This window comes from Ambystoma mexicanum, chromosome 4p (genome assembly GCF_040938575.1).
Source record: "Ambystoma mexicanum isolate Mex_15411 chromosome 4p, UKY_AmexF1_1, whole genome shotgun sequence".
NCBI classification, from domain to species: Eukaryota; Metazoa; Chordata; class Amphibia; order Caudata; family Ambystomatidae; genus Ambystoma; species Ambystoma mexicanum.
The window spans coordinates 144,280,768-144,302,062 of record NC_090927.1 but is presented as its reverse complement, the minus strand read 5'-3'; the positions used below and the strand labels follow the sequence as shown (position 1 = coordinate 144,302,062).

At 41.9% G+C, this 21,295-nt stretch overlaps 1 protein-coding gene across 1 annotated transcript in view; it reads left to right on the top strand.

Annotated features, from left to right (window-relative positions):
* Positions 1 to 21,295, top strand: part of SELENOI (selenoprotein I) — a 330,991-nt gene that overhangs the window by 227,270 nt on the left and 82,426 nt on the right. Inside the window, exons 6-7 of the mRNA XM_069605591.1 lie at positions 14,869 to 14,977; positions 18,083 to 18,131. Coding sequence (XP_069461692.1) covers positions 14,869 to 14,977; positions 18,083 to 18,131 — 158 coding nt within the window. The remainder of the gene's footprint in view (positions 1 to 14,868; positions 14,978 to 18,082; positions 18,132 to 21,295) is intronic.

Here is a 21,295-nt window from a genome sequence, read left to right as displayed (position 1 = left end):
TCCAGAATCCTCCGCTAACCAAGATTGAATTTCATCTTCTGGTAATTCCTTTAGAATCTTTTTAAGAAGCTGATTCTCTTCCTTTGTAGTACTTAGGATACATTTTTCTTCTGCAATCACTGGTTCTGGTAATAATTGATTTTCAACTTCTCCAGAAGATCCTTGTCGTGATAAAGCATCCGCTTTACCGTTTAACCGCCCAGGCTTGAATGTTATCACGAAATCGTATTCTGAAAAGAAAAGTGACCACCTAAGTTGTCGAGGTGATAGTGTTCGAGCAGATTTCAAAAACAGAAGATTTCTATGATCGGTTAAAACGGTTACTGTGAATCTTGCTCCCAACAGATAATGTCTCCATTCCTGAAATGCCTTCTTGATTGCCAAGAGTTCTCTGTCTGTAATTGTGTAGTTCACTTCTGCTGGAAGCAATTTCTTAGATAGATAGGCCACAGGATGCAACTGTCCAGTTTCAGGGTGCCTTTGAGAAAGCACTGCTCCAATTGCAACATTAGAAGCATCTGCCTCCACAAAAAATGGTTGTGAAGGATCTGGGTGTAATAAGATCGGTCCATATGTAAAACAGTTCTTCAATGTTTTGAAAGCTTGATCCGCCTCATCTTTCCACTCAAATTTCATTCCTTTCTTCAATAATTTGGTGATAGGAGCAACAGTTTGAGAGAAATTTTTAATGAATCTCCTGTAAAAATTTGCAAAGCCCAGGAAGCTTTGGATATCTTTAACACAAGTTGGAGTTGGCCACTGTTCAACTGCCTTAATTTTCTTCATATCCATTTCCAAACCTTTGGGGGAAATCATAAAACCTAAAAATTCCACTTCCTTGGTGTGAAATTGGCTCTTTTCTAACTTAGCAAATAGTTTATTCTCCCTTAGTCATTGTAACACTTTCTTTACATGTTCTTCATGTTGCATTATATCCTTAGAATAAATGAGAATGTCATCTATGTACACTACTACAAAGATGTCAATAAAGTCTCTTAATACCTCATTTATAAAAAATTGAAAAGCCGCAGGAGCGTTACACAATCCGAATGGCATTACTTGATATTCAAAAAGACCAAATTTTGTTCTAAATGCTGTTTTCCATTCATCACCTTGACGTACTCGCACCAAATGATATGCTCCACGAAGATCTACTTTGGTAAATACTGAGGCTCCTTGAATTTGGTCTAACATTACTGAGATTAAAGGTAGCGGATATCTGTTTTTAATTGTTATCTTGTTTAATGCCCTATAATCTATGCATGTTCGTAAGGTGCCTTCTTTTTTAGGAACAAAAAATAATGGAGAAGCTGCTGGCGACTGAGAGTGCCTGATGAACCCCTTATTCAAATTTTCTTGGATGTAATCTTTCAAATGTTGATTTTCTTTTTCTGTTAAGGCATAGATGCGACTGCAAGGAATGTGGGCCCCTGGTTCTAAGTCAATTTTACAATCATACTCTCTATGAGGAGGTAATTCATTAGCTTCCTTTTCACTAAATACATCATTGAAATCATGGTAACATTTTGGTAATTCTCCCATTACAGCCCCTATAGAATGTACTATAGTTCCCAAATTCACCAAACCTTCCACTAATTCTGAACAATTACCACTAGAAACATTTTCCTGAATTATTTCTCTACAACAATTTGTAACACAAAAAGTAGAATCCAATTTCACCACTCTTTTTCCCCAATCAATCTGAGGGTTATGATACGTCAACCAAGGCATTCCCAAAATGATTTTCAACTGTGGAGTGTCAATCAATTCAAACACAATTTCCTCCCAGTGTCCTCCAATTTCCATTTCCAATGGGATAGTTTCGTGTGTAATTAAACAGCCAGTCCTGACACTATTCAACTCCTCCATTTTAATTCCCAGGGACAAAGTCTCCTGTCTAGTCTCCTTTAATTCTGTCTTTAATTCTAATAGTATCTTCTCCAAAGTTACCAAACTCAACCCTGACTCTGGGTCCATCTTCACTCAGGCAGGATCAGAATCGTGGGCCTTTCATTCTGTCAGGACTCTGAAGTAGTGGGATCCTGCAGGAGTGAAGCTGGCCCACCTAGCCCCCTAAGCCTGCCTGCTCAACAATCCTGCTTTTAAAACTATTGGCCAGGCAAACCCAAGGGGAAAGGGGAATGGAGAAAATAACAAAAGACAAGAACTCCCACTGCAGGTACTTCAGATCGTCTTCTCTGAAAGTTTTTGACTCAGATGGGATGTTCCTAAAAAGGAAATACAACCTTAAATAAATCAATCTTCTAATCACTACTGACTACTCTCTAAATTATATTTTCTCCATTTACATTTACCTGTTGCCTAAGCTTGATTTGCCAATAGGCTGCTTCAGGAAGATGTATGATGACTGTAGATACTCTTAGCGATATCTCTTCTATTTGTCTTTCTGCTCCCAGGATCTCTTTTAATAAAATATACCCAAAAAATATTATTGTTACTATTATCTATTAAACCTTTTGCCGTATGCTCTAGGAATCATATACTCTATAAATATGTGTAGGTAATTACCTTTTGTATTCTGAAGAATCTTTGTAAAATATTCAGCTGTAAACTTTTTATACTCCTTTTTCACATACGGAGTGCTTTTCAATAAATGTCTTTTGCTACACATGTATTTCTTCTGAATACTCTCTTAATCAAGGAGGAAAACAATTGCTCGCAAAACGCTGCGCAATCAGGCTGCAAACGCTGTCCTTAAATAGAATTCTTTTCCGTTACGAGCAACCAATAAAAAATGAGGAAAACAATGGAAATCCAAAATGGCCGCGACGCACGCGCGATGTCGTAAGGTCCTTTCCTCTAACGCGCGCTTGCAAATCCACTGAATTACGCGACGCAGGCTCTAAAAACAAAACGAACCTGAAGTTAGTTAATTATATATATATTAATAATTAGGTTAAATGTTATAACACGACGATAAGAACCGCACGCCTTATTAGTATTGAGAAAAGATAAAAATGTACACCAAAAAATGAATTGCTGATCCTTCTTTATATATATAATTCATTAAAGATTCCTTAACTATTTTCTTAATAAATAATATAAGGATTCTATTGTTCAAAAAACGAAATGCTCAATAGAAAGTCTTTATATAATTACCATTTCAAAATGATTTGAGTCTTCACTTGAAAATTCAGAAGTCCACTTAGCTTATCTTTGTTCATGGAACTTGACTCTTCTCTGACTCAGCAACTGAATCTCACTGGAATTCTTCTTCTGCAGACTTCTTCTCCTGTTACTTAACTACAATTACTAATATAGTGTTGGAAACCTTAAAAGGATATTACTCTCCTTAAAAATGAAACTTTAAATGAATTTTACTGGAGCTAACTAATATGGGACCTACTCTGAAGCATACTTTAATGAAAGGCAGTTGAGAATTGTTATTAACATTCTAATGACATCACAATGCTGCATGCTGTGAACTGAACCAATCACTATTGTGAAAATGTTCCACCATCTTGGCTTGGGGGCATTTCATCTTTCTAATTGAAAGTTAGTTAAGGGAAATAGAACAAACTAAAAGAAATGCTCTATTCACAAAACTGAATCTATCTAATATTTCAACCAGTTTCCCTTTCTAACTTTCCTGGAATGGTTTTTGACATACCCGATTCTCCTAGGAACCTTGTCAAAGTGAGGTACACAATTTGAGAACCTGACACCAACTGATCAATGCAGTTACCTTGTCACTAGACAACCAATGTATTGTATACAGTATCGCCTATGTTGTATATTTCTGTAACCCATGCCTCTTCGGCGCGCGTTGTTTCTTTTTGGCGTGTCCAGCATTGTAACCACGACCATTACCCTGTATGTAACCAAGCTTTGCAATCCTCTTGTTGCCTCTGCGCCTTGCTACCCCTTTGGGGTTAGGTGCGCAATATAAATAAATAAATACAAATACAGAGTTGTTTCTAGAATTTAGGGCATGGGAAGAATGTTCCAAATCTGTCTGACACATATTGAACATCAATTTTTCAGAAATGGCACCAAGAATGCTGTATCTGATAGAAAGCATCATGCATTGCCCCATGTTGAGGGCTAAAAAAAGTGCTCTAGCTGCTCGTTCCTCCATAGCCAAGCTAGTTTTCATAGCTTTCCAAAGGCATTCTTCAACTTGGGAAATGTTTAGAGCAAACCTATGGACATGTCTCCCTGCCTTTATGTAAACATTAGTCCCTCCTTTTGTCATCCAGTTCTGAATGGCAGGATGTCCTTTGCAACAGTTGATTTAAAATTCCCTTTTGACTCTGCTGTCTCTTACGCCAATGAATTTACCCTTCGAATGGATTGTCCTCCCACGTATTCCTCATCTTAGATATATTCGCCAGCTTGCTGCTGCTTTCATAAAAAAAAATTGCTTCAGAGGGTGCTGTGCTCGAGGCCGCATAGCTTGGTCCCTCGAAGGTCAGCGTCGATGTCATCCGTTGTATAAAGGGCTCGAGCCGTGCCCGTTGGTTCAGTTCCCTTTTTCTGAGCTTCTACTTCGTGTATCTAACGGCACGTCAGTTTTTCCTACTTCGAGAATGTCGTCGTCTTCAACCCCGACTACACCCAAGACTGGTTTTAAGAAGTGTTTCAAATGCGGAAGAAAAATGTCCATTACGGATCCTCACCGTAACTGCCTTTGGAGCCTTAGTCCTGACCACGAGTGGACAAATACAGGTCATGTCAGGCGATGTCGAACAAGGCTCTTAAACGCCAAGGTAAGCTAGCGGTGGGGGAAGAGTCTTTCAAGTATGTTAAAAGACTAAGACTCGAGAGAATCGAGACGTAAATCTCATCATGAGTCGAGGCGATCGAGGTCGAAAAGTCGCTCGAGGAAGTCTGCTTCCTCGTCATCCAAAAAGATCAAAAAAGCGACATCATAGATCTTCTTCTTCGCCTGACGGAAGGTTAATTTCTAGTCCTTCAAAGCACGATTCCCCAATAAAATAAGGTCTTTAGGGCTTCAATGCAAAAAAAAATTTGAGAAGGCGGCCCGACGCCCTCAAAGATACGTGGAGAGCATACCCCTGTTCACTCTGAAGGTGACAGAAGGAAATCCAAAACGTCTCGCACTAAATCCGACAAAGTCGAGGGCGGGCTCGGACGATGAATCTCCAGCGCCTCATGCGACTATCCAAAAACCTTTGGTGCATAAATCGAGGTTGCCTGAAGACAAAATGGCATCTTCATCGTCGAAGTCAACTATCGACTCGACGCGTCCGTCGAAGCCCAAAATGGCATTGATACCTTCGGCCTCAGCGTTGAAGCCTCACTCGACATCGAAGCCATCCTCGATGCCTTCAGGGTTTCCTTCGAGTGCGTCAAAGCCATTATCGATTCCATCAACGCCTTTGTCGGGGAAATCTCATACTGGTTCCCAAAATGACAACTACAACCAAAGCTAGGTTTATCCCACCTATGCCAACTCAGCCCAGGCAAGAATTTTTCAAATCTGTCTTGAGGAACAAACCTCTGATGATATTAAATCTACTGGGGTTCGATTTGGGACTAGGGAAGTCCCTGATGAGCTGATAGATCCAAATTCAAAAATCTCAGATCTTTGATGTTCTACAATCGGCCAGCGGCCTAGATACCTCACCTGAGGTAGATTTTGAAAGACCTGACCCCACAGACCATGCTGAACCGGGGTATAGAAACCTCATGGGAAGGGTGATAGATTTTATGGAGTGGAAATCAGTGTCCCCAAGATATGACCAGGGCGACTTAACAGACATTATAGATGAAGGATCTCAGAAAGACCCAGTCCTTCCCTTCCACACAGCTCTCCAAAAGAGAGTTATGACAAATTGGGAAACACCTGAATCTATACCAGCTGTGAATAAGAAATTTATAGGAAAGTATAGACCTGCTCCCTCGGATCCGGAATATTTATCAAAGCACCCTTCGCCCGAAAGTTTGGTAATACAGGCTGCAACTGCGAACAAACCGTCGGCTTATCCTTCTATGCCCCTTGACAGGGACGATAAAAAGATTGATGTGAAAATTCCAGACCCGCTCCATGTGTAGGAGATTTTAACCCTGCTAGAGAAGGGTGCAATAGAACATGTACGTGTGGCGGAGAGGAACAAGGGTTGGTACTCCCCATATTTTCTCATTCCCAAAAAGGACTGAGGATTGAGACCCATCTTGGACTTGAGAAATTCGAACAAATTCCTCAGGAAGGACAAGTTCAAGATAGTAACCCTTTCTCAGATCCTTCAGGCTCTTCAGCTTCAGGACTGGCTGGGTTCATTGGACCTTCAGGATGCTTACTTTCATGTGCCAATCCATCCCAAACACAAAGTACCTGAGGTTTGCAATTGGCGTATTTCACTATCAGTTTCGAGTTCTGCCATTTGGGCTGACCTCCGCCCCGAGAAGGGTCTTCACCAAATGAATGGCAGTTGTGGCAGCGAGTCTCAGGAGAGAGGGGATTTACATCAACCCTTATCTGGACGACTTGCTAATTGGGGCAAGTTCACCCAAACTGACCCAAGAACATCTGGCCATGACCTGTCACTTCCTACACAAATTGGGCTTCTCCCTCAATTACAAGAAGTGACAAATGATTCTGAGCCAAATACTCCAATTCATCGGAGCGGTCCTGGGCACCACCTCAGGGAAAGCCTCGCCTCCCGAGGAAAAAGCTCACCACATTCTGCAGATGGTAACAAAATTTCAGAATGCCCAACATCTACCGGCTTTCGACTTCCTAAGGTTGCTAGGCCTCATGGCATCCTGCATTTTTCTGGTGCCAGAGGCCACATTGAGGATGAGATCCCTTCAATGGGCCCTCAGGACTCAATGGTCCCAATTTTCAGGGGAGATTTCAGACCTTCTGCAGGTCCCGACCAAGGTGGCTCAAGATCTCCTATGGTGGGCTTGCAAGGAGAATATCCTCAAGGGGGAACCTTTTTGGCAACCATGGCCGGAGATAACGGTAGTGATGGACGCCTCACACACAGGGTGGGGAGCCCATACCAATGATCTGACAATCAACGGTCGTTGGTCTCCATCGGAGTCCAAACTACACATCAACCTATTGGAGCTGAGGGCAATCAGACTGGCTCTGAATGCTTTTCTGCCCTCTGTACGGGGAAAGAATGTTCTGATAATAATGGACAACACAGTGGCCATGTACTACCTCAACAAAAGAGGAGCCGTAGGATCACTCCCACTGTGCAGAGAGGCAATGCAGCTCTGGTTCTGGCCAATGAAAGGAATCTCTCTATCGGCAGTTCACCTAGCCGGAGAATTGAACACAGCGGCGAATGCTCTGAGCAGGCAGAGCAGTCTCCCACGAGTGGGAGCTAGCTCAGGAAGTCCTTCAAGAGATCTTTGCCATTTGGGGAACCCCTCAAGTAGATCTGTTCGCGACCAGTACCAACCGGAAGTGCGAACTGTATTGCTCAAGGGAATTTCCCCCGAGAGGAGTAATCGGGAGGTTGAGAAAGTTCAGGAAAACCATGATCCGAATTGCCCCCGATTGAGCCAGGAGGACGTGGTACCCGGACCTTCTGGTCATGTCCATCTGCCCTCCAATACGTCTTCCACAAAGAGAGGATCTTCTCTCGCGAGAGGAAGGTTGGGTTCTCCATCCAGAAGTCAAGACGCTCAACCTTCACACTTGGCTTCTGAGAGGTTGAGATGTAAGGATTGGGACCTTCCGGATGACGTTATGGAGATTTTGCTTTCGGCCAGGAGGCCAGCAACAAAATCCTTATACCGGTGTCGTTGGAAGATATTCAGTAACTGGTGCAGGGATAAGAATGTGAACCCTTTTCAATGTACACAGGAAGCAAAGACCAAGTGGGATACAAGGTCATACAGCCGCTCTCTCAAAAGACCCAATCAGGGTATAGAAGTAATGTAAACTCTCCAAAGCTTGGTAGATTCCAAAGTAAAATGTTTGCATATTCAAAAATGATGATAATAATAAGAGTTCAGTGATTTTTCATAAAGACTTTTATCAGCAAATGATTTTGTGAAAAAAATAATAATGCGTCTCTTGGTGTGAGGCGTTGCTAATATCTTCTTAGTGAGGAAGAAAAAAGCCACTAGCATTTTACATCGGACCAAAATATTTTTTGCCAATGCATTTCGGATTTACAAATCCTTCGTCAGGGCAAGTCTGTAATTAACATGTACGATTTCATAACATCCAAAAGACAGTATATCACAATGTATATTCACATAAAAAATGTAAATAACATACCAATCATTGTAGTAGTAGAAGAAGCCGAAATTGATCGATACATAAAAGATAAAATAGAAAAAGAAAGAGAAAAAGAACGAGCAATAAGAAGTCTGTTACTAATGAGGTTGGCGGTGACAAGAGATGCAACACGCATTTACCTGAGAAAATGGCAGAATGCTTGCATGGGAAGTGGCTTGGTGAACCAGAACCATGAGGTGGGCAGAAAGCTGCCCAGACAAAATCAGCAACGAGGCGCAGATAGGCTGCAATGTAAGAAAGACATTGTAAGAAACCCGGGTGGGATCCTTGTGGATAGTACGTGTCATAGCTTCCGGGGGGCTTACCATAAGGACAGCGAGGAGACGGACTGTTCCTCTCGCTTGCCGGCGTGTAACTGCGTTGTTCGGAGCGTTGCCCAGACAACGCTCCTTTAATAAACCACGTGAGCGCGGCCTGGCGGGGCGCGCGGTCTGGGACAAATGACTGCATATGGGTTTCTGAGCAACTGTACAGAGCTATAAACTAATTTTTAGCCTTGATGGGAATATGTCAAGAATTATGAAAATAATATAATGTAAAAAACGAAGAAAGTAAAAAGCATAGAGATAAAAGAAATACTCAAACGAAGGAGAAAATCATAAGTGGACAACTTATAACAAGAGTGAAACTAGGAAACTAGGAGAGAGTCATAAAAGGGAAATAGTGAATACAAAAGAGCCCAAAGGAATGCTGGGCTGCTTGAAGGAAGTTGCAAAGTAAGCACATGGTAATAAAATCTACATCAACATTAATATATATATATATATATATATATATATGTCCTAACTGGACCGTGTCGTCGAACGACGGCATCTGAGGCTGTTTATACAGTCCTAGGGAAAACCAGCGGATAGATTAGTTACATGAGACATTATACAAGTACCACCCCACTGTAATGGTGTCGTCGCCAGACGGCACCTTGGGTCCCAGACTAAAGTCCAGGAAACACAGCGGGGTTTTCACTAGTTATAAATATATCCAGCAGGCCAGAAGTGGACACGTTACAAAAAGGTCTGAGTTTTGTACCCACTTATGGTACCACTCTGTTCGACACAAATTGAGCTCTATAAATTCATTAGAAACTGAAGGTCTTTTTTCAAGAACTAGAAGTCCAAGAGAAACCATCTGATGGTCCAGATTTCCAAGAATTTAGAAGAAAGAGCGGTTTCGTGCCTCCCATCACTGTTCCATCCATCGACATCTTCCAAAAATTGGTGACCCGTGACTTGGAGAGAATCAGCTACAAGAATCCTCCACACAAAAAATCTGAAACCTCACGAGATGAGACTCATCAAAGACTTGTATAGTGATAAGAACATAACTATCCATCCAGCGGACAAAGGTGGAGCGCTGGTTATCCAGAACACGGCTGACTATGATGCAGAATGCAACAGGCAACTTCAAGATAGGACGATTTATGCCACCTTAGATCAAGATCCAACTGTCACGATCAAGCAGAACCTGAAGACTCAACTAGATAAAGCTCTCGAACTTGAATGGATAAACGAACATACCCAGAAATTTTTGTTTAACGATCACCCAAGGATTCCAAACTTCTATACTTTACCAAAGATTCACAAACATACCACTAATCCACCAGGAAGACCCATCGTTGCAGGCATGGAAAGTATCAACCAACCGCTGGGCATCTACATAGATTTTTTTCTACAGCCTCTGATCCAAAAAAACACTACATATACTCGTGATACCACACATTTCCTACAGAAACTTAACTCTGACTCCCGAACAGGAAGATTTGATGTTTACTATCGACGTTAAAAGCCTTTATACGTCTATACCACATGACCTCGGGATAGAATCTCTAGAATGGGTACTGTTACAAGCATCTGAAATCCGAGCACAGAAAGAGTTCATACTAGCCCTCCTACAATTCATTTCAGAAAATTCTTACTTCCAATACCGTAATCAGTTTTACCTCCAAACCTCGGGGACATCCATGGGAGCAACAATGGCACCCTCATATGCCAACAGCTTCATGTATAAGTTTGAGACTGATAATGTACTTAATAATCAGCTTTGGAAGAATGACATTCACCTTTGGACTCGTTACATTGACGATATTTTTGGAGTGTGGAGGGGCACCAGGATAGCCTTTGACACTTTCTTTGAATATCTCAATAACATAGACAAACGGATCCAATTCACGAGAGAAATTTCACATGACACTATCACCTTCTTGTATGTTTCCATTAAAATGGAGACCACGTGCTACAGCACCTCAATCTTCCGTAAACCAACTGATCGCAACAACCTTTTACATCGTCTGAGTTTTCACCAGCCCAGTTTACTCAAGAATCTCCCATATAGTCAACTCCTAAGGGTTAAGAAGATTGTTAGCGACCCTGATGACTGTTTAGCCCAACAACAGATCATGAAAGAGAAATTTCTAGCCAGGGGCTACAAACAAGCAGAACTTGATACAGCATCAGCTAGGGTCAACAGTCTGGCACGAGAGACCTTGTTATCTACCCAAAATCCTATAAAGAAGAGAGAACTGAAAACACCTGTATTTGTATCTAAATTTTCTATTCAGAGTAACAGAATTAAGAAAACGATCAGCAAGCACTGGCGGAATCATTAAAGATTATATCAGAGTACAAAGTTTATTCACAGAACTACCAGTGTTTGCCTACCAACGTAGCAGGAATTTGAGAGATGAACTTGTGCACACAAGACCGCCCCTTAAGGAACCGATAACCCAACGAACGGGCATATACCCTTGTCTGAACTGTACTAACTGCAATTTAGTTATCAAGGGTAATTCCATTAACCACCCCAGAACAGGGAAAAAGATTTTGCTCAAAAACTATGGTACCTGTGACAGCACCAACATAATTTATGGCATTAAATGCCCGTGTGGAAAATTCTACGTGGGCCAATCCACAAGAATGGCCAAAACAAGGTGGAATGAGCATCGTTCATGTATTCGAAATGCTAACACCAACTCTGCCGTAGCACGGCACTGGTTGGAAAATGGACATAATTTGACTCAGATTAGATTTGTGGTTTTGGAGGTACTCGCAATAAACAGCCCACATGAAGACCTTAACCAGCGGCTGAATCGCAGGGAGTCATTTTGGATTGACAAACTTGGGAGTCTGGTTCCCAATGGGATCAACGAGGAGATTAATTATCATTGTTTTCTATAATTTTGTAATTTCTTTGCTTTTAGGTATATGTTGCTAGCTACCATATGCTGCACTATACCTTATGTGTTATGAACCGAGGCCACCCTGCTGTGTTTCCTGGACTTTTGTCTGGGGCCCAAGGTGCCGTCTGGCGACGACACCATTACAGTGGGGTGGTACTTGTATAATGTCTCATGTAACTAATCTATCCGCTGGTTTTCCCTATGACTGTATGAACAGCCTCAGATGCCGTCGTCGACGACACGGTACAGTTAGGACATATATATATTAATGTTGATGTAGATTTTATTACCATGTACTTAACTTTACAACTTCCTTCAAGCAGCCCAGCATTCCTTTGGGCTCTTTTGTATTCACTATTTCCCTTTTATGACTCTCTCCTAGTTAGTATCTTTCACTTTTTTTCACTCCTGTTATAAGTTGTCCACTTATGATTTTCTCCTTCGTTTGAGTATTTCTTTTATCTCTATGCTTTTTACTTTCTTCGTTTTTTACATTATATTATTTTGTTTTCATAATTCTTGACATATTCCCATCAAGGCTAATAATTAGTTTATAGCTCTGTACAGTTGCTCAGAAACCCATATGCAGTCATTTGTCCCAGACCGCGCGCCCCGCCAGGCCGCGGTCACGTGGTTTATTAAAGGAGCGTTGTCTGGGCAACGCTCCGATGCGAACAACGCAGTTACACGGCGGCAAGCGAGAGGAACAGTCCGTCCCCTCGCTGTCCTTATGGTAAGCTCCCCCGGAAGCTATGACACGTACTGTCCACACGGATCCCACCCGGGTTTCTTACAATGTCTTTCTTACATTGCAGCTTATCTGCGCCTCGTTGCTGATTTTGTATGGGCAGCTTTCTGCCCACCTCATGGTTCTGGTTCACCAAGCCACTTCCCATGCAAGCATTCTGCCATTTTCTCAGGTAAATGCGTGTTGCATCTCTTGTCACCGCCAACCTCATTACTAACAGACTTCTTATTGCTCGTTCTTTTTCTCTTTCTTTTTCTATTTTATCTTTTATGTATCGATCAATTTCGGCTTCTTCTACTACTACAATGATTGGTATGTTATTTACATTTTTTATGTGAATATACATTGTGATATACTGTCTTTTGGATGTTATGAAATCGTACATGTTAATTACAGACTTGCCCTGACGAAGGATTTGTAAATCCGAAATGTATTGGCAAAAAATGTTTTGGTCCGATGTAAAATGCTAGTGGCTTTTTTCTTCCTCACTAAGAAGATATTAGTGACTCCTCACACCAAGAGACGCATTATTATTTTTTTCACAAAATCATTTGCTGATAAAAGTCTTTATGAAAAATCACTGAACTCTTATTATTATCATCATTTTTGAATATGCAAACATTTTACTTTGGAATCTACCAAGCTTTGGAGAGTTTACATTACTTCTATACCCTGATTGGGTCTTTTGAGAGAGCGGCTGTATGACCTTATATCCCACTTGGTCTTTGCTTCCTGTGTATTTTGAATTAGGGTGTCTCCTTATTCGTCACAGCCCGCTCCTTTTAATTTGTTGACAAGGAATTTTCAGAGAATTCGAACTTCTTCACAGAAACGAATATTTGAGAAACGTGAACATTGTGCAGTGGTGCCCACTTTTTTTGCTTTCAACCCTTTTCAATGTACCACTGCCATGGTGCTTTCCTTTATATTACATTTAGCCAACTCGGGGCTCCAGGTTGGAACTATTAAAGGAAACCTGGCAGCACTATACATCTTTCAAAATGCCTTTTAGTTATCCAATTTCTTAAAGGGTTAACAAATGCCCCCCCGCTACTCCCCCCCACACCTTTCCAAGTTCCCATTTGATATTTTTAAATTTAGTTTTAAAGTTTCTTGTGTGTGCCCCATTTGAGCCTTTACATTCTTGCCCTTAAGGCTCCTAACTTTAAAAACCGTTTTATTAGTGGCTCTAACTTCAGCCCGCAGGGTGAGTGAGTTATCAGTTGCAGGCGCTATCTTCAAAGCCTTCTCACAGTTTTCCACAAAGACAAAGTTGTTTTAAAGGTCCAACCTTCTTTACTACCTACAATAGTTTGGGATTTCCACCTGTCACTAAAAATCACTTAACCATTCTTCCTCCACATGCTAGTAAAGAGGAGGAAAGATTTTACAGACTAGACCCTAAGAGGGCTCTCAGTTTCTACTTATCTAGGCTAGAAAGATTTAGACAAACAGATCAGTTGTTTGTCGGGTATACTGGAAACAATTTGGGCCTTGCTGTGTCCAAACAAACTGTATCAAGATGGATTATCCTAGCAATATCTGAATGTTACAAATTGGCTGGGAAGGAGCCTCCACGTAATTTAAGGGCTCATTCAAACAGGGGTATAGCAACATCCACGGCTCTTCAGAGGGGTTTCCAGTGCTGCGGCCACTTGGGCATCAATGCACACTTTTGCAAAACATTTTGACACACCACTTCTTACCAAGGAGGCCTTTTTGCTAAAGCCGTCATTCATTCTGTGCATAATTGAAGAACTATGGTACTCCCTCCTCCTCTAAATCATAACTGCTATGGGAGTCTAAGATGAGGAATACGTGGGAGGACACAATCCATTCGAAGAACAAGTTACTTACCAACTGTAACTTTCTTTCGACTGGATGTTCCTCCCACGTATTCCTCATCGACCCTCCCAACCTACCCCTCTGTACAGTTCTTACGCTTGTTGCACTTGTACTTCCTTAAGAGCCTGACATCTGCCGACACAAAATGCAACTGATGCGACCATTAACATCGAAAAAACAGAACTGAACCAACAGGCGTGGCTCGAGCCATTTATACGACGGATGACGTCGACGCTCGACAGCGGCCTTCGAGGGACCAAGCTATGCAGCCTCGAGCACAGCGCCCTCTGGCGAACATTTTTTCCGAAAGAAGCAGCAAGCTGGCAAATATATAAGATGAGGAATACGTGGTAGGAACATCCAGTCGAAAAAACGTTACAGTTGGTAAGTAACTTGTTCTTCTTTCAACTTGAGGAAGCCTGTGGGAGACCTCTGTGAGGCAAATGGATCCATAGCTGGACTCTAGTTGACTCGGGTCATTGACTGACTGACACCTCCTTACTAGACACCAAGGCTGTTTTCTTTCCAGTTATGTTAGTCATCCGAAACTCTATTAACACAAGGGAAGTTTGCAAAACAGGGGTTCACAGGCAGGTGATGCTGTGGCTGCTGAAACTAACTTCTTTTGAGTTGTCATTGGCCAAAACATTTCACGATTTGCAAGGTGACAGCAGGCCCCTTAAAGCGGAATTGAGAATCACATTTTTACAAGTCTAAGGCTATATATATATATATATATATATATATATATATATATATATATATATATATATATATATATGAACTTGTGTAAAACTTTTAAGACTAAGCATTTTCATCTTCTTAATTTTTTTGTACTCTTATTTGTTCTTTTAGACCATATCCATTGTCTACTTGGTAACAGCGGTAGTTGGAGTGGAAACCTGGTACGCACCCGCTGTGTTTAATTTGCTGTACAGAGATCTTTTCACTTCAATGATCGTTGGTAAGAAATTAAATGAATACACTGTAAACAACTTACTGTAATTACCAGAGCTATGTGGATTTCAAGAGAACACATTACTTATTTAAAAGTATTTTTGGGTGTTAAGTTGTCGAACATCCAGTGCAATTGATCTGCATGAAATCAAGTTTGATTATGTTGTGAGTAGTAGTGGAAGTGTGTTCTGCAAGCCTCGTGGATACTTGTTGGAAAATAAAATTGATTGAATGGGTGATGCGGGTTTAGTATTGCGGCCACATCAATTAAAATATTGATAGTGTAAAGTGTAACTGGCGCAGGTGCCGGAGCAGTTTCTGCATCACAGGCAGCTTTATAGTAATCTGTCATTGTTCAGCTCTGCTACCCAGCTGCAAGCACTGGAAATTCAGTATATAGTTGTTGGGGCCTAGTATGTGCTGTTTAATTCAGGCTCCAACATACGCACCAAAACGCCTTGCCAAAAAGCAAATACCATTTTTTAAAAATGGCTAACATTAACCCAGAGTAGACTAAAATACACAGGCACTATGTTGCCGTGGGTGGGGGCGTACCCTGAGGGATAGTTTTCCAGAACATTAGTCTACAAGGATATTTTGTGGTTTCTTGTCTGCATGTACCCCTATAGAAAGAAAAATATCTGCTCCTCTGGCACCTATTGTGTTCCCTGCAGAACCTGGTGACCACCCAGCAAAATTTCGCTAAGTGATATGAAATGATTTGGTATTTATAACACGCCTCTACACAAGTGTTTCTAGGTTCCACAAGACAGGATGCAAATAGAGGGATGACGAGGCAAACTCTTACTAGGCCTTGTGACATTCATATCGTGCAAGTGCAAACATGAGGGTGTGGTGGAAGTGCACGAAAGGGGTAAATGGGGGGGGGTGAAGGGCAGCAGGGTTCTGAGTAAGTGCAAGGATGGCAGAAATACACGGGTGCAGTCCCAGACCTGGAGTGCTGGGTAGGCCAGGAGGCAGTGGAGCATAACTGGTCGAGGGGTGTGGGGGGCCATGGTACACTGTGTGCCTGGCAGAATGCTCTATTTTTGAGTGGTTGCATTATAACAGTTAAGCGCATGGGTATTCTTGGATGGTAAAAGTCAGTGCTGATATTAGCACCTGTCTGGCCTCCTATACATAAGCTATGGCTGGTAAGGACTGCAAGGGTGCAAACCTTAGTCACATTAACCAGTGAGTGCCAGGATGTCATTCTTTTCCAGTGGAAATTAGGACATTTATGTAGGTAGTAAGGGCTGTCAAGCGGTTAAGGGGGTGGACAATTGGATAAAAAAAAATATGCACTGTCCCATTCTGCTTGGAATTGGGATAAAACTATTATTCACTCCTTCGGTCACTAGTAAAGCATGTTCCTCACCCTCCCACTAGTTACTACATTCACACACTTTTTCTTTACTTTGTAACTGCTTTTAACGTTGGTATAACTCATGGGTGCCTAACCATAGCAGTACCATTTGAAGTGTTGCCTGCTGATGGCATTCTTGAGTGCCCTCGCATACAGTCAACAGTGGAGCAGAGCTGATCATTGAAAATCCTCCAAATTGGTTGCAAGAGTCTGTAGCCCATCTTTAAAAGACCATCTGTGCCTCCCTGTGTTCCCTTCCTTACAGGAACCCTCAGCTGCCACAGGTGTAAAGGGCATCGGATGAATCCCAAGTTGACACGACAGGGTAATTTGCTACACAGTTCAACATATTCGGGGCACCTATCACAAACTGGCCTTCTGTTTCTCAGTTAAAGTACACAGTCATTAATTCAGAGGAGGTGCTGCTTGTATTAGATGGCTGTTTAATGGTTTCAGACCATTGAAAGACAGATCTGATTACACTTGGCCCCCTAAAATGAGTTCTGGATGATGTAAATACATCTTGGCCCTCTGAAGCACCACATGATGCACAATTAGGTCATTCCTTGGGCTATGGTGGTCTTGCTTTTAGACTCCATCTCATGGAACAACAGACGCCAGGAACAGATTGCATTTCTCAATATCTGATGGCTTCTTAAATTTGGAAGAGTAGGCATTCCCATCTCCCACTACCTTGTTCTTCCCAAACTTCCATATCAAGCCTGTGGAAGTCTTCTCAAAATCCTATGTTCTCCAACTGAACAAGGAGAGCAGTAATGTTTTGCCAGGTTATGCTTGGGAATCACTTTATACTGGTCCTTATTTCCAGCATGTCCTTATCTACAGAGCATAGGCCAGGGGACTGGGGGGATGGAGACTTTCTGCAGACTGTAAATAAGCATTCATGAAAACCAGACTTGTTGGTCATGAGGGAGATTTCTTATGAGTTTGTTCATGCCATGTTAAACGGTACACACAAAACGAAGCTCCCAGGTGCATGTAGACAGACTGCTTGCAGATTGGGATGAAGACCAAACTCCCCATGGCATTCCTTTCGCTTCAACTAATCAGAGGTTAACATGAGCTGTTTTCCATCAATGTCATTCATCACTCACCCCCCTCAAAATAATTTAGACGTTCATACATAAGTGTACTCCCAGGTTTTCACAGCCCTTGCTTGGGTATAAAGGTTCTGCATCGAATGCCCCCCTTCTCTTGCCAGTGTCTTTACCTGGTGGAGTGGAGGTTTGTTCAGTATCTTGCGCTCTGTTCTTTACCTGATCCCTTCCAATTAATAAATGCATTCTTAACTGTTAGCCTTTTAGATTTTATCAAAGACCTCCTATTTGCTACTTGTTCTTCTGTGGAATTCTGGTCAAAAAGCTCTACCCCTCTTAGTTTGAAAACACTCGATTAGATGAGGGGCTCTTTCATGTTTGACTACCAGGAGTTTGGAACTCCGGCTAAAAAAAGCCTGGCATGCCATCTACTCACAATCTACCCAACTGTCTCACCTCTTGGACTATGTCCCTGGGCATTGCTCGAGGCCAATGTGTGCTGGTAGATGGTCAGGATGGCATTCTCAAGTGATTGATTTACTATAACATTTTAAATGATTTGTTTAATTGTATGTTGTCAGCTATTGTTTTCTTTAGTGCGAGTCCATGTTCTTCATTAATGCACACTGCCTATTTTGACTTTTCTTTAGGCTCTACAGATAATGTGTCCATCTACTTTCTCTTGTAGGATGTGCCCTCACTGTGACTCTACCAATGAGTTTATACAATGTTTACAGGTGAGTATTTCTTCATGAACCATTTGATGTAAATGTTATTAATAAACCTGATGACAAAATAATGCACAAGCTAAACTGTGGTAAACGCATTGTTAAAATACCCAATTTGTACAGTTAATTATGCTTCTAATTAGGCAAAAGTTCCAATCTCGTCAAACTGCATAAAGTTCCAAATTCTCACCACCATGCTGTACCATCCTGGCCACCCAGGTGTAGGTGAAACATTGTTGGCTGGACAAGAGTGGATTGTTATGCAGAATACGTGTGCACATTTACTTGCACATCCAAAGGCACTGCATTATTGGCCATTAAGGCTATCCTGAAGTGTTACCTTACTGGCTGGCAGTGCGAATTGTGGTTGCTGGAATTAATGTTCTTTATGAGGCTAGCTAACCTGCCTCCAAATTTAAACAGATGTGCTCCTAACCAACCAAGATAGCTGGCTGATGAACAGTACAGAGATGCGAAAACGAGGTACTGATCGTCGTGGGTAAAAAGGTAGTCCACTTTAGTACACGTATCATTTTGTTTCTGGAGCCACAGCAGAAAAGACATGAGATTCTGATGAGTAATTGTTGTAAGTGTGAATCCAGACCCCTGGTGCATTTAGAAATGATGGCAAGTTGCCTGGAAGATGGATGTTTGCATTTTGCATGTTTATATATCTTTGTCATCATTTGTGCCACTTTCATTGGTTTTGCTGTAAAAATCCTCCAGTGGGTCACTTTCTACCTCTTCAACGGAGACCAAGTTATCAGGATGGCACCCAACATATCAGAGGCGTAGCCAGGATTGTCTAGCAAATGGGGCCTGAAGCTAATGTAGTTGGACCCACCGAACTGACAAAAATATCTGTAAATGCCCACACAGTGCTGCTGAGTGAGCATTTACAGATTTTGGATGGGCCTTGCCCCTCAGGCCCTACCCTGCCTACGCCTCTGCAACATATCCCAACAATGGCCAGTAACCTACAGAGTTCCTAAAGGCTCCATTCTGTTTTTGTCCTCTTTAAACTCTACATAGAACCTCTGAGGGATCCGCTCGCCAAAACTGATCACAAGATAACGAATATGCAGATGACAGACAACTTTACTTAATATCAATTGCATCTACGACATCACCTCTATATGCCCCTCATCCAAGCTTGTATGCCAAGCGCCTACCTAGTGCTCCACTTGACAATGACCAAATTCATTCTCTGAAGAAACCCCACCAAGCATGCCCAATTCAATAATTGGTTGATCTACATGAAACCACACAAATTCACATCTCGATTCTTACCCGTTGCAGAATGTCTCCCCTTTACCATAGACTGTGACCCATCATTCAAAACACAGATTGCCAAGAAGACTCGCACTACATGTTACCAGCTTTCACTCCTCTGCAAAGCCAGACATTGCATCCCAACCCAAGTGGCAGAGCAGTTATTCAAGCCCTGGTCCCTTTTACGCATGGAAGGAGGCAAAGCCCTACTTGCAGGAATCATGGATAGTACCTTGGCTGATCCTAATGCCATCCAACATGCCTTCTCATAGGGCTAAAATTATTCAACCACATCACCCTCCTCCTCAAGGAACTGCATTGGCTGCCCCTTGAAGAACACCTGATGTTTAAAGCCTGCATCACCAACAAAGCAGTCGCAACCAAAACACTACTTTACTTGGCTGAAAAAGTGCCATCTTTCGAGGCAAGGGCACAATCCGCGGCCACAACATCGTCTCACTCGAAACCAAGAACTGCAGTGGCGGTGAAATAGACTACAGAAACCAGCCTTTTGCTTCTGCGCACCCTGTCTCTGGTACCAACGTAGATATCCATCCTACAATGTAATACCTTATGACCTTGCCGTCTTGTGACCCCTGCCACCTTGCCAATCGCTTATCATTCAACCCTAATTCTCCTCCCCAGCTCCATCTACCTGTCCGTACTATCTCTGCTACATCCAAACTCTTCCTATAACCCTCTGTGTGCGTTACCCATGTACAGTGCTACATTATTTCACAGCTCTGCGTGTGCTTTATAAATTCATGAAAAAAAATAATGTTCATAAAACCAGAGGCACCCAGATGCTTTCTTACAATCTTTAAACAAGTGGAGTTAGAGACATTACAAGTGCATGCTGGTAGTGAAGTGTTAGCTGAAGAAGGCGAGTCTTCATTAGGAAGAAGGTTGGACTGTAGGTTTTTGGACTAGTTCATGTGCCCACCTTTCCAAGCCTCATGAATTTGAACAACATTTGGTTCAGGCTTTAAAACGTTTTAGGAGAGGTCTATTGTGGACTTTCATCAACAAATTGCATGCACCTTACTTCATGAAGATTTGTAAGACCAAATGTGGTTGTACTCTTCGCTAGCTTGAAGTATTTGCAAACACACCTGGTATTTTACATTCACGATGTTTGTATGGAGGAATCTCCTGAGGCATGTGTTCAAAGCCCAAGGTCACCACCACTGGAAATTACCAAACTAATCTTGTCCTTCGATAAAACCGAGGCTGTGTTTCGGAGAGCTCCGCTCTATAATCCCCACTCTGCAATTCTGCTGTTTTAGTTCTGCACTGTTCATGGGAATACACGCTTAGAAAAAATGCTGTAGCTTATAATTGTAATATGATTAATGTTGCATTGATCGTAAAAGGAAATGTATTGCCTTCTCCCAGCGTTCTATCCGTGACCACTGGCTTGGTGCTGTGGCCAAACTCTCATCCGAGAGTTTTAGCAATCTGAGTGGATAAGGTGCGGAAGAGGCACCACAACAGTGGCTATATTTACTATCGCCTTTATTGTACACCAAAGTGAAGTGGTAGGGGCAAGATCTGTAGTACCCTGAATACAATCTCCAACTTACTAGGGTCCTAATAAAGGTCCATTTCAAAATTGATGGCAAGGCAGGAGTTTAATGTCAATTGTTGTTCACAGTGCAGGTTCTGTAATTATCCTGCTTGCGCTTATGAAAATATTTCTGGCAATCTGCTGTATGGTATGCGCTTTGACACCAAACCTGTATGTATCTAAACCATCAAGACCCCAATATACAAGAACTATCCCGTTATGCGCTGATGCATATTCTGTTGATACAGAATTTATTTCAGTACAAAATCAACTCCTGACTTAAATTGTTACACTAACCCAAACAATTCAAACATATTCAATTGCATTGATTTGT